This window comes from Phascolarctos cinereus, unplaced genomic scaffold (assembly GCF_003287225.1).
Source record: "Phascolarctos cinereus isolate Bilbo 61053 unplaced genomic scaffold, phaCin_HiC Scaffold_5;HRSCAF=322, whole genome shotgun sequence".
Taxonomy (NCBI): domain Eukaryota; kingdom Metazoa; phylum Chordata; class Mammalia; order Diprotodontia; family Phascolarctidae; genus Phascolarctos; species Phascolarctos cinereus.
Genome location: NW_027555958.1, coordinates 166,611,867 through 166,633,368, shown reverse-complemented (window position 1 = coordinate 166,633,368; position 21,502 = coordinate 166,611,867). Strand labels below are relative to the sequence as shown.

Sequence of the window (21,502 nt, the reverse complement as noted above, 5' to 3'; positions counted from 1 at the left end):
CATAACTTAGTGGGAATCTAGGTGTTACTACATTAGTGACATTGCAATCATCGACCTATGTATAAACCAGAAATTAGGTTAGGCTGGTATGACTTGTTCTTGATGAATCCATGTTGCTTATAATTGTCATTACTTGCCTTTCTAAAAGCTCATAAACTATCCTTGTGGTATTATGTTCTAAAATTTTGCTATATATTTCAGTTAAGCTCCCAGCCTGTATTTTGAAGGATCTACCTTCTTGTGCCTCTTCATACTTCATACCTTTACCTGTCTCCATCCCTGCAGCACCTCTACTATTCTCTATAATCTTCTGCTAGAGGCACAGCATTCACATCTGCAACTTGTTCAGTCTTTTTTCATTCATGTCCAACTCTTTGTGACCCTATTTGGGGTTTTCTTGTGAAGATACTTAAGGGTTTTCCATTTCCTTCTCCAGCTCATTTGACAGATGAAGAAACTGAGGCAAACAAGGTGAAGCGACTTGCACAGGGTCACACAGCTAATAATTGTCTGAGGCCAGATTTGAACTCAGGAAGAGGAACACTCTAACTATTGTGCAATCTAGCTGCCCATTCACATCTGCAGCATCTTTTGGTAATTTGGAATGGTCACATTTTGAGTGTGGTGACTTGAAATTGAGGGCCTCTAGGGACTCTATTGTCATATCTGTTTTGTTCTCTTCCAGGTATGAAGATCTTTCTGCTTGTTGGGAAAAAAAGAAAACAAATGAAATAGTTAAGCAGTTTGAGGGTTTAGTAAGATTTCTCAACTTACTAAAATTATCTCGTACTCCCATACTCTGCACTTAATCCTTGTCCACAGAGTCTTGGGTAGAGACATCTGTTATTAACTCACATAAAAATAAACTCATGTAGAAAAGCAGGTAATACAAAAGTTTTATAACCTACTCCTGAACACTGTAAGTGACTGACTGATATATGTTTGTATAAATTCATCTCTTTAAACTTCAAATGGACACATTGCTATTAGCTTCATCACCACTACCCTTGTTCCTTTTTCCATATGGCAGCTTTCCAGGTATTTGAGGACACCAAACGATGTCCCCTATCAGCCTTCTCTTTCATAAATATTCCTAATTCCTTCAGTTGATTTTGGGAATAGCATCCATTTTAGTCTCTCTCATCATATTGGTTACCTTACTTTAGATGCTTTCCAGTTTGTCAATGCCCCTTCTAAAATGTGGCACCAAGAACTGATGATATAGTTTGACTTACACCAAGTACCAGTCCAGCAAGGAGAGATGGGGGTGGGAGGAGGGGATGAAACTGAAAGGATCCCTAGTGAGGAAGACCTTTAGCTAGTGTGTGTAATAGATATGTCAAAAAAGATTAGCTTATTAGCAGGACAAAGCCTTCCATCTTCATCCTCTTCATCTCCAGCATTTTTGACCTGTAGAATGTTGTTTGTAATGCAGTGACCAACCATAATGGCAGAGGACTGATCATCAACTACAGTACTCTCCTCTTGACAGAGGGGTGATGGATTCAAGGTGCAAAATCAGACTTAACATTTTTGACCATGGACGATAGAGGAATTTGTTTTATGTGTACTTATTATATGGGTTTTATTTTTGTTTTTCCTTTAAGTTGGGGTTTGGGGTTGGAGGAAGAGAATATAACTGCTTGTTAATTGAAAAATAAAATGAAATTAAAATTTTTTAAAAGAATGTGCTTGTTTCCTTCCTAATAACAGATGAAGATCACTTATGATGCAGTTATTAAACAGAGCTTTAAGGGTCTCTTTAAAAAAAAGTTTGTCATTAAGATTTAAGTGTAATCTAAGGGTAGGGCTTACTAATGATTCATTTGTAAGAATTAATCATTGGAAATTATTTCTAGATTGACTCATTCCTAAGTTGTTCTTAATGACCTACATTTTAATTCTGGGTCCATTCACTAAGTGTTGAAGTAGGTGAACTCTACTTAATAATTTTATGCAGAGCCAAAATCCTGAGTTGGTCTCCAGATATGAAATTACTATAAGGGAAAATTGAATTTTCTAAGGATGTAATATAAGTAAAGTTGAAATGTTGAAGGAAAAAACCCTAAGAAGTCATTTAATGTTATCGTTTAGCAGCTGATTAGCCTTTAGAACTCATCTACTCTGGCCTATTTTATTTTCTGACTCCTACAAAAACATAAATTTCAAAAAGTTTTTTTCTGAACCCCAATTTAGTGGCATTAAGATGGCTGCAGTTTTTCTAGAAGGATAAATATCCTTTGTATGATTAAAGTTCAAACACAGTGTTTGGTAGCATGCTTGTTAGGGTACAAAGCAAGGTAGCTTTATTATCTCATTTTTATCATACTGATTCTGACAAGAATGTTTCTAATCAGATTCCTAAAGTAATTACCCTGTGATATTTGCTGGAGTTTTTCTATTGCTATAATGAATGCTCGTTTATAAGAAAAAAAAACAACAAATAAGTGTGAAATTAACTTTCCTTTATTAACAAATTCAGATTTGAAAAAAATTGCTGAATAAAAGTAGACATCGTACCTTCTCACCAGAGGAAAAAGAAGGGACTTAAATTTTAATGGAAACAAATTGTGGTTTATAAGCATCATGGAATATTCTCTGTTGTAAGAAACAACAAATGTGATAAATGCAGAGGAACCTGGAAAGACTCATGTATGCTTATTCAAAATGAAATAAGCAGAGCCAAGTAAACAATATACATGACTACAACAGTGTAAATGCAAAAACAATTACCAATCATAAATGTTGTAAAATTATAAAGAACAGGTTCAGAAAGAAGACATAAATGAAGCTGTTAAGTGCTTACTCTGTGCCAGGCACTATGCTAAGTACTAGTGAAAAAAATGGCAAATGACTGTCCTCAAGGAGCTAACTGGGGAAGACATAGCCCCAAAGCCCCTCCTGGTTCACTGCCTTATGAGGGTGGAGGGGCTTGTGTAGCTCAATGAAACTCTGAGGTGTGCCCTGCAGAGTTTTCCAAGTTGGACAGGTCATAGTGGAGAGTTCTGACAAAAGGTGGCCTAATGGAAAAGGAAATGGCAAACCACTTTAGTATCTGCCAAGAAAACCCCATGGATAGTATTAAAATGATAAAAGATGTGACAACAGAAGAGTCCCCTCAAGTCAGAAGGTGTCCAGCATGTTATTGGGGAAGAGTGGAGGACAACTAACTGGAAGTAGCTCCAAAAAAGAATGAAGAGGATGAGTCAAAGCTGAAAGGAAGCTTAGCTGCAGATGTATCTGGTGACAGAAGGAAAGTCTGATACTGTAAAGATCATTATTTATCTGGAACCTGGAATGTTAGATCTGTGAACCAAGGTAAGGTGGATGTTGGCAAACAGGAGATGGAAAGTTTAAACATCAACATCTTTGGCATCAGTGAACTTAAATAGATGAGAATGAGTGAATTTAATTTAGATGATCGTTACATATACCACTATGGACAAGAATCCCTTCGAAGAAATGGAGTAGTTCTCATAGTCAATAAAAGGGTGAGAAAAGCAGTACTTGGATGTAACCTCAAAAATGAGAGAATGATAGCTGTTTGAATCCAAGGCAAACCATTCAGCATCACAGTAACATAAATCTGTGCTCCAACCACTGATGCTAAAGAGGACAAAGTTGATCCGTTCTACGAAGACCTATAACATAATCTAGAAATGACACCAAAAAATAAAAGATGTCTCATTCAGCATAGAGGACTGGAATGCTAAAGTAGGGAATCAAAAGACACTTAGTATAAGAGGCAAGTTTTGCCTTCGAGTATGAAATGAAATAGAGCAGAGATTAATAGAGTTTTGTCAAGATAACTCTCGGGTCATAGCAAACATTGTTTTTCAACAACCCGAAAGGCAGCTCCATACATGGACATCACCAGATGGTCAATATTTCAATTAGATTGATTATACGCTTTGAAGCCAGAGGTGGAAAAGCTCTATATAGTCAGTTAAAACAAGATCTGGAGCTGACTGTGACTCAGATCATGAGCTTCTTATTGCAAAATTCAGACTTAAATTGAAAAAAAGTAGGGAAAACCATCAAACCATATAGGTATGACCTAAATAACCTCCCTTATAAATATGAAGTGGAGGTGATGAATAGGTTTACCTTCCTCTCATCCTGTCCCCCCCTTTCTGGGCCTCATCACTGTGGAAGAGGGGGGTGGTATCATTGGGTGGGAGGCATGGGGAGGAGGGTTTAAAGTAGGGGTAGGGACCTATTAAGGGTCTCTGGGGGTGTGGGGTAGGGGGGACAGACCTTGTCTGGCTAATGAGAAGGTGTATTTATTTTTCACTGTACAGTATTTAAAAAGAATAAAAAAATCCAGGTGGCAAAAAAAAGAGATCTGGTACAGAGAATGCTTGAAGAGCTATGGAGAGAGGTTTGTAATATGGTACAGGAGGCAGCAACAAAAAACGTTCCAAAGAAAAAGAAGAGCTAGAAAGCAAAATGGCTGTCTGATGAGGCTCTACAAGTAGCTGAGGAAAGAAGGAAAGCAAAAGGTAAAGGAGAAAAGGAAAGGAACGATACACCCAATTGCATGCAGAATTCCAGAGAATGGCAAGGAGAGATGAGACAGCTTTTTAAAAAAATAATCAATACAAAGAAATAGAAAAAAAAACAGTAGAATGGGAAAGACACTAGATCTCTTCATGAAAATTGGAGACATCAAGGAAATATTTCATGCAAAAATAGCCATGATAAAAGACAGATATGGTAGGGACTTAATAGAAGTAGAAGAGAGTGAGAAGAAGTGGCAAGAATATACAAAAGAACCATGCAATAAAGATCTGAATATTACCTGTAACCATGATGGTGCGGTTCCTGATCTAGAACTAGACATACTTAGAAAATGGAGTCAAAATGGGCTTAGGAAGCATTGCTAACAATGAGGTTAGTGAAGGTGGTGGAATTACAGCTGAGCTATTTAAAATCCTAAAAGATGATGCAGCTACAGTGCTAAATTCAACATGACAACAAATTTGGAAGACTCAGCAGTGACCACTGGATTAGAAAAGATCAGTTTACATCCCAGTCCTAAAGAAGGGCAATACCAAAGACTTTTCAAATTACCAAACAATTGTACTAATTTCACATGCCAGCAAGCTTATGCTTAAGATTCTGTAAGTGAGGCTTCAGCAGTATATGAACTGAGAATTACCAGAAGTACAGGCTGGTTTTCAAAGAGGCAGAGGCACTAGCGACCAAATTGCCAACATTCACTGGATTATGGAGAAAGCAAGGAAGTTCCAGAGAACATCTACTTCTGCTTCATTGACTACATTACAGCCTTTGACCATGTGGATCACAACAAATTCTGGCAAGTCCTCAAAGAGACAGGAGTACTGTATCATTTTGTCTCCTGAGGAATTTGTATGCTGGTCAAGAAACAACAGAATCAAATATGGAACAACTGATTGGTTTCAAACTGGAAAAGAAGTACAATAAGGCTGTATATTATCACCTTATTTATTTAACTTATATGCAAAGTACATCTTGTGAAATGCCAGGCTAGACAAATCAAAAGCTGGAATTAAGGTTGCCATGAGAATATCAACAATCTCAGATATGCAGGTGATACCTCTTTGATGGCAGAAAATGAAGAAGAATTAAGGAGCCTCTTGATAAGGGTAAGAGAGGAGAGTGTAAAAGCTGTTTCAAAGCTTAACATCAAAAAAACTAAGATATTGACAACTGGTCCCCACACTTTCTGGCCAATAGAGGGAGAAGAAATGGAAGCAGTGTCAGATTTTATGCTCTTGGGTTCAAAGATCACTGCAGACAGTAAGTGCAGCCATGAAACTAAAAGATGCTTAGTCCTTGGAAGGGAAGCTATGGCACATCTGGACGGCATACTAAAAAGCAGAGACATCACCATACCTGCAAAGGTTTGTGTAGTCAAAGCTATGATTTTTTTTTCAGTAGTAAATGTATGCCTTTGTGAGTTGTGCTATAAGAAAAGTTGAGTGCTACAGAATCAACGCTTTCAAGTTATGTTGCTAGAGAAGACTTTTAAGAATCCCTTGGACAGCAAGGAGATCAAATCAGTCTCATTGGAAGGACAAATACTGGAGCTGAAGCTTAAGTACTTTGGTCAAATAATGAGAATACAGGACTCCTTGGAAAAGACCCTGGTGTTGGGGAAAGATGAAGGCAAAAGGAGAAGGGGAGAGCAGATGATGAGATGAATATACAGTGTTGTGGAGGCGATGAGCAGGAGCTTGGACAGACTTTGGGAGATAACAGAGGATAGAAGGCTTGGCATGTTGTGGTCCGTGGTGTCACAAACAGTCAGATGCTACCGAACATCTGAACAGCAACAACAACGACAACAGCAACACACAAGAGGGAACCAAAAGGGTTGGGGAGAGGTGGAGGGATGAAGACATTCAGTGGTGGGGAATGGTTTGGAAGTCTGGATGTCAGAAGGAAGACTGGGAGGGAATGGAAGCTGGCACAGGGCCATCCACAAAATGGAAAATGCCAGGAGGAATTCACGAGAGGGAAAAGAAAGTGGATATTATGAAGGGATATATCTCAGGTTGAGAAGGCTGCAGGAGTAGTGAGATGTTCTAGAGAGAAGAGGTCCCAGGTGCTGAGGAGTATTCCAGGAGGAGAGAGAAACAGAGGGGTGGTTTTGAAGTCTCAGAGTCAGGAACAGACCTGAGAAGGCCTTTGCCCAAGAGGACGTATGAGGAGGATAAGGGCGCAGGTGGAGAATAATGCTTTTGATGTCAGAATTTAAAAAAAAATGAATTGATCAGTTTTACTGATTTTTTTAAAATTCTCTTCCTCTTTTTCTTTTTCCTTTAAAAATTATTTGTTATAAGTGATAAATCTCTTGGAGGGATAGAGAGGAATTTCTCAATAATGTAAAAACAAAAGATATTAATATCTACTTTTTTTAAAAAAAGGATATAATTTTGTTTTTTACAATGAAGTTTGTAAAATTTAAAGATCCGTAGTCACACAGTTGACAAAACATTTTGATGAAGTTTTTAGAAAAATGAATTTTTTTATGTAGAGAACTTCAAAAATATGTATCTTCTTGTCAAGGTACATTATTTTATATCAGTAAATAGTGTTGAAAAGCTGATCTCATTGTTTAGACAAGTGTAACGTACTGATTTCCCTCTCTGACTTATGTTACTTTTTTTCTTTCCACGATGCTTTTTTTAAATAAAATAAGAAAATATAAGACTATAAAGATTTGTGTGTTTATGATCAACATAATAAAATCCTAAAATTTTAGGATTGGAAATGGAATTTAAGGATCATCTAGTTTAACCCCTTCATTTTTACAAATGAAGAAGTCCTGGAGGTGCTAAGTAAGTATATCTGCTTAGGAACTGTTGTGAATTTTTCTCTTTAGAATTTATGTTGTAATATTATAGGAAGTAAGGTGGCACAGTGGAGTGAACACTGGGCCTGGAGTTAGAAGATCTGATTTCAAATCCTGCCTCAGACATATGTGTTAGCTGTAAGACCGTGGGAAATTCACTTAACCCTATTTTCTTCAGTTTCCTCATCTGTTGGAGAAGAAAATAGCAAATCATTCTAGTATCTTTGCCAAGAAAACCACAAATGGGGTCACAAAGAATTGGACTTCACTGCCATGACCGAACAACAACAGTTACTACCCATATACCCTTTGCTTATTCTGTAGGATATGGGAGTTGAACCACATAATGTTCAAGATTTCTCAGCTGTAAAGTTCTGTGATTCCAGTGTGAACTCTACATAACGCCCTCTTGTCTTATGGTCTTTTGCTCATTTATTTTCTTTTTTTGGATCGTCTTTTAAAATACAACAATATATAAAGAATGAAAATTCTGTATTTGTCAGTAAAAGCGTTAGGATTCTATCAGAGTTTATTGTTTATAGGTTTCCTCCCACTCTTTAGTTTTGGAGGAAAACCAAGAATAATTATTTTCATTACATAATTTTCTGCCAAACTAAAAAATGGTCTAAACGAAAGGCATTCCTTTTGATATTGAGCTTCTCCAAATGCTCCTCATTGCAAATGACATTGCACGAATTGCATTTTGCCCCAGAGCACTATAGAGGCTCTTCAGTGAAAAGATTGCTCTATCTGTCTACAATGGAAAAATAAAGTGAATGGAAAACAAAATCATGACCTAAATTATGACATGTAATTTTTAAAAGTAGTAATTAGCACAATGTTATGCAATGCTTTTATCATAGGCTTCCTGAAACAAAGGGTCCAGGTATATTTGGGAATGATTCCCACTTCTGGCTTGTTATTTGATATTTCAATATCTGGCACTCTTGCAAGGTTTGGCACCAGCTCCCCTTGAAGTGAATGAAGTTTATAAATTTTAAAGACCTATAGCCACATAGTTGACAAAGTATTTTAATGAAATTTTTAGGAGAATATATTTTTTATAAAGAGAATTTCAGAAATATTTATCTCCTTGTCAGATTATAAAAATTTATATCAGTCATATAGACAAATGTAATATGTACTGATTTCTCCTACAGGACTTACCTTAATTTTCTTTCTTTTGGACTTTTCCTCCTTACTTTTCACTGAGGCTTATAAGTCTGAGAGCATAAAAAATAATTTTATTTTTTAAATTTTATTTACAAATATTTGGCTGCAGCAAGTACTCCTCTGCCCCACTGGGTAATCATACCTCTAATCTGTACAGTCTCTCTGACTTACAGTCTTGTCCTAGATGATGCTTTAGAAAGGGGTAAGAGATGGTGCAGGGGGTTGCTGCTCCCCGTTGCTCTCCATTTTCTACCCCCTATAATTCTACTCAGCTCCTGATAGATGATGATTGTCAGTCATCTTAGACCCTGCCAGCTCTAGTTCTACTTCCAGTGGTTTAGCCTCCAGCATAACTGTCCTCTGTAATTCTCCCTTCTGTAGTGAAGGTTTTGCTGATGGCCACAGTTCTGAGACTCCAGCAGATGGTATCTGTAGCCTTTACTTCCAGGAGACTCCTGCCCCTCGAGCCTTTGTCAATCATGGAGTGACCACCGTTCAATCCTTGCCTTGCTTGACTTTATAGCTAAAAAACATACCTCAGAACCAGTTTCAGCGCCAGAGCGCCTTCATTTTTTTTTTTTTTGTGCATCGTCTTTTGTATGGCCCTTGTGTTCACATATAGATTTTTCAGGATGTTATTGAAATATTCCCTTCTTGCTGTTTTAAATTATTCTCTTAAATTAGCTTTAATCTCATGGTGCTTACTAGAACCATTTGTCCAGGTGGGGACTGTCCCACTTGCACCAGCATTTGCTTCTAGGTCTCAGTTTGGGGTCATTCTATCTCTCACCTCAGTTTTTTCTCCTTCCTTAGTCTTTTTCTTGATAGTTGGGCCATATTATTCACATTTCTCTGGGGCTGCTCCTGAAAAATCTTTAGAAGGGAGAGGTGAGGTCTTTGGGGAATGCACTGTTATAAAGGAAAAGGATATTTGTAATCCTTGCTACTTTTATTTTTTTTATCATGGACAAGTTCTATAGATGGATAAATTGAGTTGGGCCTAGAATTGAGTAATAAAAAGGATATTGGAATAGAAAATTACACAGATTGGTGATATGCCATTACCAAAGCCCATCTTTAGCATCAGTGCTCTCTCAATGATAATGTCATGACTGTGAATCATGGAACGTAATAATGACAGAAGAATTAAAATCTCTTACAAGTCAGTGGGCAATGGAAGAAGATGTGGCAAGTCTTAGCAGGCTATGTAGCATGTTCCTGACTCCGTGAAGCAGATTTACACAGACTGACACTGTACACACAGAGTTTCTATTATAATTACTTGCATACAGCTTTTATACTTACTAATATTTTTCATAACCTGTCTGAGACAAAGTAAAGTAGAAGGATTAGAAGATCTAGAATGCCATTAACTTTTTCACTTATTATTCATGTCACTTTGGATATCACTATTCATTAGGAAATCAAGGTGAAAATCTCAAAGATGAATCATGTTTCCAAGGATAGTTGGCTGGACCAGGCCTCAATTGATTTGAATAACTTCTGCCCATCTTTTTTAGAATTAAACAATGAAATGAGGTGGGGTGGGTGGTAAAAAGACTTACTTCTGTGAAAACATACAGATACAGTTATTTGATATCTGACAATTTTGTAAACTCTTCTTCATGTTATGCATTTCTCTTTTGTGTCTTCTGTATGTTATATGATATTTTCTATTTTAATTTTTCAGTAGTTGAGTGAGTCTTTGTATTTGCTAGCTCATTCCTGGCATTATATTATCTGTACACAACTTCACTTTATTATGGAAATAATTCAGCTAAGATAAAGGATAATTTTAAAATTCAGCTCAGTCATTTCCACATTTAAAAAGGAAGTAATAAAATAGTAAAAGAGGAATGACTAGCCTTTGCAAATTAGAGGTTTAGATTTAATGACCTCTGTCTTGCTATAATCCCAGTGTTTATTCTATTTTATTTAAAAAAACTAACATTTATTAAATGACTGCTTTGTGTAAGGTGCTATTCTAAATTTAGGGAACACAAAGAGAGGTAAACTATAGACCTGCTCTTAAAGAGCCTACAGTCTAATGGGGATGGGGGTAGGAAAATGTATCCAAATAATGGTAACACAAAGTAAAACTATATTAAGTACAAAAGAGGGCAGGTAGAATGTAAGCCCTTTGAGAGCAAGGACAGTTTTGTTTTTGTCTTTGTATCTCCAATATTTAGCACAGTGCACATGGCACTTAATATATCTTATTAAACCAAATTGAGACAGTTAGGTAAAATGGTATGAGAAATTTGAGAAAGATGTTCTTGGTGACATCAGGGAAAACTGGGTGGAAGAGGTGACACGTAAACCAGGTTTTGAAGGAAGAGGAGGATTTTACTAGCTGGAAATGGGAGAATGGATGAAGTACTTTCCAACGGTGGAGGATGATATTGGTGAAGGTAAGACAGAGGTAAAAAAAGATGAGAATGAGGATGGAGAATACCTTGATGTGATTGGAATACATAGGGTACATTATTAGGCTGGAAATGTAAGTTGGAGGCAGATTGTTGAGGATTTTAAGTGCCAAGATTAATTTATTCTTTATTATTTAGTAGAATGTTCATGGGACCAGAATATTATGTTAAGATTACTTGGGCAGTAGAGTGAATAAGGGGAGAGTGAAGAAGAAAGGGAAGATACCAGAAATGTGTCAACCAATTAGGGGTCTATGACATTATTCTAGATGACAGGATAATAAGGACCTAAACTACGGTGGTTATGGTGAGACTGGAAAGGAGAACATGGATATACAAGAGACTGTGATGTGATAAAATTAATAGGACTTGGCAAGTTTGAATCATCAAATGTCAGAGCTGGAAGAGATCTGAGAGATAATTTAGTCCAACTGCCTTATTATACAGATGAGATGAGGAAAGTGAGAGCCGGAGCACTGAATTGACTTGCCTAGGGTCATACAGCTTGCAAGTGAAAGAACTGGAGGTGATTTCCATATGGCAAAGTAGAGGGAAATATTAAAGATGACTCCTATGCTATGAATCTGTGGTGGCATTATCAGGAGAAATGTGGAGAGTGATATAGAGGTGGGTCGGTTGTTTTGTGGGAAGTTAAGCTTATTTGTAGATATGTTGCTTGAGGTTTTGATGAATGAGTTAATAAAAAAGCATTTATTAAACACTTATTTTTATGCCGCATACATACTATTGTGCTAATCACTGGGGATACAAATGTAGTAAGCAAGATTGTGCCTGTCGTCAAGGATCTTATGTTCTGATAGGAAAGGCAGCAGAAAGAGGTGAGCAGTATAGAATACTGAGAGGAGGGGAGAGAGCTATAAAGAGTACATGGGAGGTAGAGTGGCTTGGAGATGACTTGGAAGTGGTAGTGGGAATGGGCCTGGGACAGGGTAAGATAAGGTGGAAGTTCACCAATCAAAGCCTGGGTCCCAGGGGTGGGAGTCTTAATTCTGGTAGAAGGAGGCAGCAGGTAGAGATGTTCAGTAAACTCTTGGACGTAAGAGACTGATAATCAGCTTTTATAGCCTTATGTTTTTGGAACTCTTAAGTTTTATTTTCCTTTGCTTTATTGGTCCCTTACCTCTCCCTTTTTAGCTCAGTGTGATACTCAAGTTCAAGATGTTTACATAGATTCCTCGGTTGTTAGAGCTATTTGGGGTCATATAGGCCAACCCACTTCATAATGAAAAGGAGGAAATTTCTGAGAAGTTCCAAGAATATGCAAAATCATAGAACCTTAACACTTGTAATCATATCTAGCTTATTAAGGTAGCCTAATAGTTGGAACTTTGCCTTATCAGATGTATATTATACTTAGTGAACCCTTTGAGATTCTTAGGATTACCATTACTCATGAAGATTCAGAATGCAGTCGTGTTTTTAGATTAATACATTTTTCCTTCTCCTTTTTTGTTCAGCTGGAATGCTTGCTTATTCCTTCAAAAGGTTTTAAAGCAGAGACACAGGAGCAGAAAATTTCAGAATGCCGTCTGAAAGGTGCCTCAGGTATAGTGCTGAATTTTCTTTGAGGGTGTCATGCCAACTTAATGTGAAGCTTTACTGAAACATAAACCAGCTTCACTAATTAGACCTTTTGTTAATCTAATGTAGCATGAAGACTAAATGCTTTGGCCTTTTCTATGTTGCTTATAGCCATCCCTTCTTTTCAGAGTATTTTTTTAGACCATTCTTCCTTCATTTCCTTTCTCCTGTCTAAGAGTGCCAATATCAGGTGTGACCTGAAAATAATGTGGCTGATGTTTTAACATATGCTTCCAGACTTCAGGATATCTGTAATTTATTGATATGGGTAATCCCTTCCCAAGCTCCCACTGTAGCTGGCTTTCCTCTTAGTAGCTTGTCTTTGTGAGCTGTCTTGTCAGGTGCATGTTGGGTGTGAGGCATATAGAGGCAGAAACAGAACAATCTCTTCCCTCAAGAAATTCATGTTCTCTTGGCATAGTCACTTGGTGGACAGCTTCTCCAGCCTTAACTAAGCCAGCTCTTGGATGACACTTGGCTTCTAGGCCTGTGCCAGAGTCTTTCCAACTTAGGGTAGGGCATAACAGAGCTTAAACATTATTGATAAAAACCTTTAATAACCCATTGTCACCTGAATACTAGGAGGAGGCACCAGAGAACAGAGGATTTTACCATATGCTAGAGAATATAGAGTAAACTGGGTGTTTATTATTTCTCTGAAGCTCCCTTAGAAGGCTCCGCATTTATTCTTAAAATGCTGTTGATACTCAAAACATTTTTAAAATTGTGTTTTTGGATTTCCTCAATAATGAAAAGCCTTTGTCCTTTAGGGATTTTATTTTGGGAGACAGCCAAGCATCATTCAGCACCGAGTCTGGTGATCAGTCAATCAATAAGCAATTTATTAATTGCTTACAGTGTGCCAGGCCATGGGCTATGTGCTGGGGATAGAAAAGTGAAAGTGAAAATTCCTACCCTCAGTGAACTTATGTTCAAATGAGATAACATATAGAAAGTACTTTTCAAACCTTAAAACAGTATATAAATGCTATTATTATTATTATTACTGTTATTCTGTTGGCAAAACAACACATACATGTGTGAGTGTTTCTGTGATATATACAGTATAATAAATAAATATTGCATTTTGAGGTTTGCAAAGCTTTGCAAATGGTATCTCATATTATCCTCACGATAAGCCTGGGGGGTAGGTACTATTATTATCCTTATTTTACAGATGAGGAAATTAAGATGGAGGTTAAATGATTTGCTCAGGATCACATAGCTAGTAAGTGTCTAGGACTAGATTTGAACTCACATTTACCTGACTCCAGGTTGAGTGCTTTATCCACTCAGCCACTATATGTCTATATCTATAGACGTATCTATGTCTCTAATTATCTATATCCACATAAATATGTGGATGTAGATACACACACACACACAAAATATACACCAAATAAATGTGAGGTAATTTTTTTGTGGGAACTGCTATTGGAGGAATATGAAATAGTCTCACATAGTAGGTACCATTTGGGTTAAACTTTGAAGAATACTAGGGATTATGAGAGGTGTGAGGAGAGAAGGGATGCATTCTAGGCATAGTGGATAACTCTTTAAAGGCACAGAGATGGGAGATGGGCTGCTGTGTGTGGGGAGAAGGTTAGTTTGGCTGAACTGAAGAGGCTGTGAAGGAAGGTGTAGTTGGAAAATTAGGTTTAAGTTGGGCTGTGAAGGGTTTGAAATGTGAAACAGAGGAGTTTGTATTTGCTACTTAAGCTAATAGGGAATCACTGGTATTTATTGAGCAGGTGAGTAATTTAGTCAGACTTGTAATTTAGGAATACCATATTAGCAGCTGTGTGGAGGATGGCCTGGGGAAGGGAAAGACTTGCAGTAGGAAGGTCCGTTAGGAGGCTATTGAAATGGTGTAAACAAGAGATAATGAAGGCCTGAACTTCATGATGGGGTAGTCATGTAAATTGAGAGAAAGGGACAGATGTAAGAGATGTTGCTCAGGAGGAATCAACAGGACTTTGTGGATGATTTATAAATGTCAGGTTGTGGGAAGTGGGAAGTTGAGGATAGCATTGCAGTTGCAAGCCTGGGTGACTAGAAGGGTGGTGGTGCCTTTGACATAAATAAAGAGGAATGTGTTTGTGGAGAAAGATAATGAATTCTGTTGTGGAATGTTGAGTTTGAGATGCCTATGAGACATTCATTTATGGATGTCAAATAAGAAGTTAGTGATGCAGGATTTCAGGAGAAAAGTTACGATTGGATATATAGATCACTAAATCTACCAATCACCAAACATTTAAGTGTTGAGGATATCAAGAAAAGGGAAACTACTGTCTTTGCTCACACATGATCTGACATTGGAGATAACGTGGAGATAGCATTTATATATCTATGTACTTGCAAGATAGAGACAGAATAAATGGAAATTAATCTTGAAGCAAAGGTACTAGTCCAGAAGAAACATGTATAAATCACACACACACACACACACACACACACACACACAAATTTAAAAAATAGATACAAGTAATTTGGGGGAAAGAGGCATTCAGCAGTTGGAGAGGGACCAAGCAAAGAAGTCATGTAGAAGCTGGTGCTTAAACTGACTAAAGGAATCAGATTTCTGAGAGGCAGAGATTTTAGAAGGGACTGTATTCCAGCCTGGGGGGATAGCCAGTGCAGAAGGATAGAAACGAGAGATAGGATATTGTGCATGAGGAAGAGGAAGAAGGCCATTTTGTCAGGACAGTAGTCTGTCTGAGTGGAAAGTAATAGTAGAAGGGTAGATCTGAGGGTCATCTAAATAGAGATAATATGAACCCATGGATTGATGAGGTCACTAAGAGAGAGAATGTGCATAGAGCAGAGAAGAGGTCCCAGAATAGAAGTTTGGTGTATATGGATAGTTAGAGGGTGGGATAAACTAAGAATGACCAGTCAAGGCTAGAAATAAGGAGAGAAATAACAAAGGGTTATACTTTATTGGGTCAAAAATGAGGTGTAACTATAAACTAAGGAGGTGAATTTCTTTTGCATTTCATCAACTAGTTTGGAAGGTGATTCCCAAAATATTTTGAGCAATGAAGGGCAGCATCAGAATGTATGTATAGCCTGTCTCAGAAGGACAGCATCTATTTGGATCTATGATATGTGATATGTTGCTTTTAAAAATCAGTCCTCTTTAGGGTCACACGTTGTATTTCTGATTCTTTATCTGCCTTCAGACTTCACTGTGTAATTTCTTAGGTATGTATTAAACGTATGTTGTATGTTCTTCCTATTTGCTTTATCTGATATTTTGTTCTTTGTTGCCAGGTAGCATTTAACTCTGATGGGTATTTTGGGATGTAGTTTGTGAGAAATATTCTCTCAGAAAATAAAGTTTGATTCTATTATAAGAGCTTTTTAACAACCTGCCAACTAAGATGAATAAATTTCTTTTAACATTCATGCATTTCATTTGTATGAAAACCTCTTGAGAAAAGTAGAGGAAGGAGAAGGGCCCTCTGGTTTATTATACCAGAAGGCAGAATTGAGATAATCATGAATAATTTTATTACTATTGAATTCTTGAAAAGCTGGATGAAACTATTTGAAGAAATCTATATTGACACTATCCATTTTTCCTTTTTTTTTTTTTAAATGTAGAACATAGTGTTTAAGAAAAGTATGGATTTTTAATGGTACTCGGTCTTTTTTAATATGCAAATATGTCATCCAGCTATTGATCCTCTTATTTGAAAACTAGTTGTACAAAATGACTATTTTTGCATGTATGTTTTTGTATATTTAAATACTAAGTAAGTATGGGTATAGAAGTTGACATGAATTTTAAAATAAAATGCTGTTGAGTATGCAGATATTTGAAAATGTGCAGCTGTTTAAAAAATTTACATCTTTAAAAAGTAGCTGAGCATGCACCAGATTTATTCTGTGAAAATGAGTCTTTGAGTGTTATAGAAAACTCATAGGGAAAAGTCTTCTTTATAAAAATTGTTACATTGATTAAAATCAAACCAGCAGAGGTTGCAGTAATAGAAACGCTTTCAGAACATTATCTATACCCTTCTCTGATCCATGTATTTTCCTGTGGCTAAGGTTAGTTAACTCTGGACTTATCAGATGTTGCTGTGATGAGTCTTGCTTGTACAGGGAGTTTGGGATCTTCTAGTGTGCCACTAATCTTAAGGCAGTGAGGGTAGAGCATTGTGGTATTGTTGGATGGACTGATGGTTCCAAATCTTCCGGGTAGGGACTTTTGAAATTGCTGTGGTGGGGAAAAGATAAAGGTAGCTTCTGTTCTCATGAGACTCTTGAAGATCTAAAATAAGCTGATTTGGAAGGGCTCACCCCTAACCAAAGGAAGGTCACTTTCTGGAGTGGACCCGCATGTCTATTTTAACATTGCAACCTTTGTTCAGTGGTGGATCTCCTGCTTGGAGGATAGAGGGGGCAGGCTTTTGAGCTTTCCTCAGGAAATTGATATCCTGCCTCTTTTTAGTTATCGAACTAGGGTGTAACTGTATAACTAAAGTGAGGGGATCAGGGCTTTGCCCCTGGAATACCAGAATTAAGAAAGCATAAATTTTTAACACATGGACTCTGGCAGGATGGAAGGTAAAGAATTCCTCCAGCCGCCCAACAAAATTTGTTTTAATTACTTTTTGTATTATGTTCCAATAAGAATCTCAAGGTTGATCTGAGCCCTCATACTCTTTGCTTTGCCTCACCTGTGATTTTCTTGCCCTAACTGCCAAAATTGCTAGTTATAGCTCTGACCAGACTCCACTACTTCAGCACAGTCTCTGGAGGATTCTTTTCTTTTCTTCTTCTTACTTCCTTTTCTTCACCCTCAGAGTTTTAGAAAGAAAGAATACTGAAAGAGTAAGTTTTAGGAAATTTACCTAAGCATTTGTGATCTCCATTGCTAGAGAGGCCACATCAATGAAAGCATGATCCATGACAGCATCAGGGACAGATTGTGATTCTAAGGGATCTCTTGGCAGTAAGCAGGAGTTTGGCTACCTCTCCTAATTTAGAAAAATGGTCTTACTTGTACTTTCTATTTACATATGGCTCAGTTTATTATTAATGACTGTTTACATCAAATGGAGCTTCATTTCTTTGTTAAATGGCCATGTATACATGTGGGCTATCCCAGTGAAATTCTTTGGAAATTTTAATCTGGATGCTGTGGTGGAAAAAAACACACTCAGAATACAATAATAATCATTTTTAGGCCTTTATTTCTTGCCAAGTGTCAGAAGATTTGTCTCTATTTATAATAGCGTGTAGCATATTGCTTCCAAAATATTTGTGATCTTATACCAAATGTCTTAAATAGCAACAGTGTTGTAATTTTAAAAAATGTGTATATTTAAAAATTGAGCTGAACTGGTCATGTTAAATTTTGTAACAATAAATTTATTGCAGCCTTGACCCCTTTATTCTTTGCCAAATTTCCACTTACGTTTGCTTTTTCTTGGCAAGATTTAAACCCTGTCAGTAGGACTCTGTAATGCAAATACTGATTCAGCCTTAATAATAAGGATATAAATTGTGCTGCTATATTAAGGAAATGGGAAAGGAAACATTAGAAGGTAATTATTGTGATACATTCATCCTCTCTTCTACAAGTCGAGTTTCAAAATACACTTAACATTTAAGATGACATAAAAGGAGACAAAAGAAATTTTGGAATTTCCAAATTTAAAAATTTTAAAGTTCAATGATCAGAAAACCACCTTCCCCTCAGAATTCTCCAGTAAGGAGCTAAATAATTTTGTGGTACAAATTTTATTTTTATTTTCTTCTTATTATATTTTCTATATTTTGGGAAAATAATTGTATGTAGTCACTATAAATTGGATGTACTGCAAAAATAAATATTGATAAAAAGTTTGTTATTTTTCTTAAGCATGGAGGTTCCAGATCTTGTTAAAAAGACATATCTTTTGTATATCTGTATGCATATATTTTATCAGAGAAAGGAGAATTACACTGTTGTATTCTTTGTGACACGTATTTCTAAAAATGGCCAACTATTTTTATCTGATACTTTTTAAATATATTTCATTAACATATTTTGTTCTTACTTTGCCTACATTTCCCATTAAATCTCACCGTACCTTTTCCAGAGAGCCGCCTCCCACCCTCGATTATGACAAAGAATAATATAGGAAAGAAAAATGCAGTCCAGCAAAATTAACCAACACATACTCCAAGTTCAATATTAGATGACAGGAGATTATGTGTAGGAGAGAATAGTAAATGCTGATGTGTTCAATATTTACTCCATCCTTTTTGAGAGGATATTAGAGGGCTGTCACAAAGACTTAATTAGCAAATGTGAAAAAGCATTAGATTTAGACTTCGAGTTAACAGAGTTCAAATCCTGACTACTACTGGATTACCTTTGTGACCTTGGACAAGGTACTAACCTGTCTTTTTCAATTTACTTATCTGAAAAATGAGGTGGTTTGCACTACATGATCCCTAAGGTCTCTTCCAACTTTACAGACTGACTGAGAGATAAATTTTCTGCTGTGGCTCTTTTTTTTGTTTTTGGTAACTTTTTTATATTGAGGGCACAGAGAAAAAAAAAATTAAACACTGAGCCTGGCACTGTACAGATAACAGCAGCAACAACAACAACCCAAACATTTTCTTCCTTCCAGGGACTTTCTTTACAAATTCAGCAGATCCATGATTTCACTGATGTAGATGCAGAACGATGCCCATCATTGGCATAGAATGCAGCCCTTCCATGCCTTCTCTTTCTATAGGATTCTTGTCCATATCCCATAGGTCCTCTAAGGGGAGTTACCCAATGGGCTGTTTTTGCCTGTCTTGGTATACTTGGTGCTTAGTATGGTGCCACGCAGATAGGACACACTTAATAAATGTTTGTTCACTGGCTCCCTTTCTCTATATCTTTTTACTTTTCTGCAGTACCAAAGCAGCCAGTATTTAGGGTATCCATTTGATATTCTTCCCTTCTGCTATGTCATTTGTTCAGTGCCTGTTCCTATCATACATATCCCCAGTGTTGTCCCTTATACCGCTTTTTTAATGTGAGGCAGCTCTGAAAAATTGCTGAAATCTTTTTGTGGTTACCACGCACCTCTTGATTTCCCGCTAGGCCCCTTACAATTTTGAATCAAGGAGTATTTTTACTTCTTAAAAACCATATGCCTTCTGCTGAATGCTCTGGGTGCATATTCAGTCAACTGTAACCATTTCAAAATGAACTGCCACATTTCAATTGAAAATAATCCTCCCACCTTCCCACGAGCACTTCCTTGATCTTCTCCTCTTGTCATATTTTTTCCCTTGTCACTGTGCTGACATTCCCAATCTTCCTGAGTCAAGAGGACCTAATAAGATTAATTGGATGTCCACTTGCATTTCACATGAATCCTGGCCCATTCATTCTGAATGTGTGAGTGACATGAAGAATACACCTGGGTATTTACCTCAGTTTATCAAATGAATGGTATCACAGTCTTGGTAAAATATCATGGCTTGAGCCAGCCTTGTAAATGGAGTTGCTGGAATATTTCTGAGTCATTTAGGGAGTTTGGATTGATAGAATTTTGCCTGAGTAGAGGAAAGATCTACAAAGTCCCCATTGAACAGGTAGAGAGAAGTGACCAGTCTCCTTCTCCAGAGGGTTATGGTCTGCCCTCTTCTCCTTGGCTTTGTCATTGCTGATCCCCTTAACAGAGCAGCAAGGTGGCACAGTGGATAGAGCATTGAGCTTCTAATCAGGAAGGCTCATCTTCCAGAGTTCAAATCTCACCTCAGACACTTAATAGCTATGTGACCCTGGGCAAATCGCTTAACCTTGTTTAGCTCAGCTCCTCATCTCTAAAATGAGGTGGGGAAGGAAATGGTAAACCACTCCAGTATTTTTGCCAGAAAAATCCCAAAATGGAGTCATGAAGAGTTAGATATGGATGAAACGATGAAACACACACACACACACACACACACACACACACACACACGGCTTTTAGAGCATGTCTGCTTAGTTATTATTTTCATTTTAAAAATTTATATTTTATGTTCACTTCCCAAAATATCCTTCTCCATCCCCTCCTTTGGAGTCATCTCTTATGGCTACTTACTTTTTTCCTATTGCTGATGGAAGAATGCTCCAATCAGTCAATCAACAGGCATTTATGAAGTGATTTCTGTATGCCAGACATTGAACTAAATTCTGGGGATACAAAGATACTATTTGGGGGCATAATATATATATATATATATAAAAGTATAGCAATAGGTATTGGACTTACAATATTATTGCTCTTTGATGAGGCAACTCTTTCTTCCAAAGCAAGTCTGTACCTTCTCTGCAACTTAAAATCTCAGTTACTTGAGACACTGAGATATTAAATTACTTAGTCACAGAGCCAGTATGTATCAGAATCAGGACCTGACCACAAGTTTTCCTAGTTCTATGGCCAACTTTCTATCCACTGTACTAGACTGCCTCTCTATAAAACAGTGTATGGAATATCTAAAAAATACACAGGTAAATACAAGGGTTTTTTTTGGAGGAAAGGCACTAACATCTAGGGGATTAGGAGAAGCTTCGTGATGAGGTAGTGCTTGAGCTGAACTTTGAAGGAAATTAGACATCCTGGGAGATGGAGGTGAAGATGGAAGTGTGGTTTAGGTCTGGAGGAGATGGGAATGTCTGCTATGAGGAGCAAGCAACAAGAAGGCCATCGTGGCTAGATCATTGACACTTCCTATGGCCTCTTTCTTTGCAGCATCACATCACTTCACCAATGTGTTCTCCAAATCAGTGGTGTTAAACTCATTTATAAACAAGGGTCACTACACAGTGCATAAAGATCCATGTTGGCACATAATGACTTAGAAAACCACTATTAATATTATCTATGTTTTATTGTAATTTTATTTAATTTTTGTTCAGTATTTCCCAGTTGTATTTTAATTTGGTTTGGGCCGCACTCTGGAGTGTTGA

At 37.1% G+C, this 21,502-nt stretch overlaps 1 protein-coding gene across 5 annotated transcripts in view; it reads left to right on the top strand.

Annotated features, from left to right (window-relative positions):
* Window positions 1-21,502, top strand: part of KLHL32 (kelch like family member 32) — a 288,659-nt gene that overhangs the window by 69,041 nt on the left and 198,116 nt on the right. For 4 of the 5 annotated variants that reach the window (XR_002326784.1, XM_020998288.2, XM_020998287.2 and 1 more), the window contains exon 2: window positions 12,420-12,507. The exons of the other annotated variant lie outside the window; for it this stretch is intronic. Coding sequence is in view for 3 of the 4 variants with exons in the window: in XM_020998288.2 (XP_020853947.1) it covers window positions 12,485-12,507 (23 nt within the window). In the remaining variant the exon portion in view is untranslated. The remainder of the gene's footprint in view (window positions 1-12,419; window positions 12,508-21,502) is intronic. 5 annotated transcript variants of the gene reach the window in all.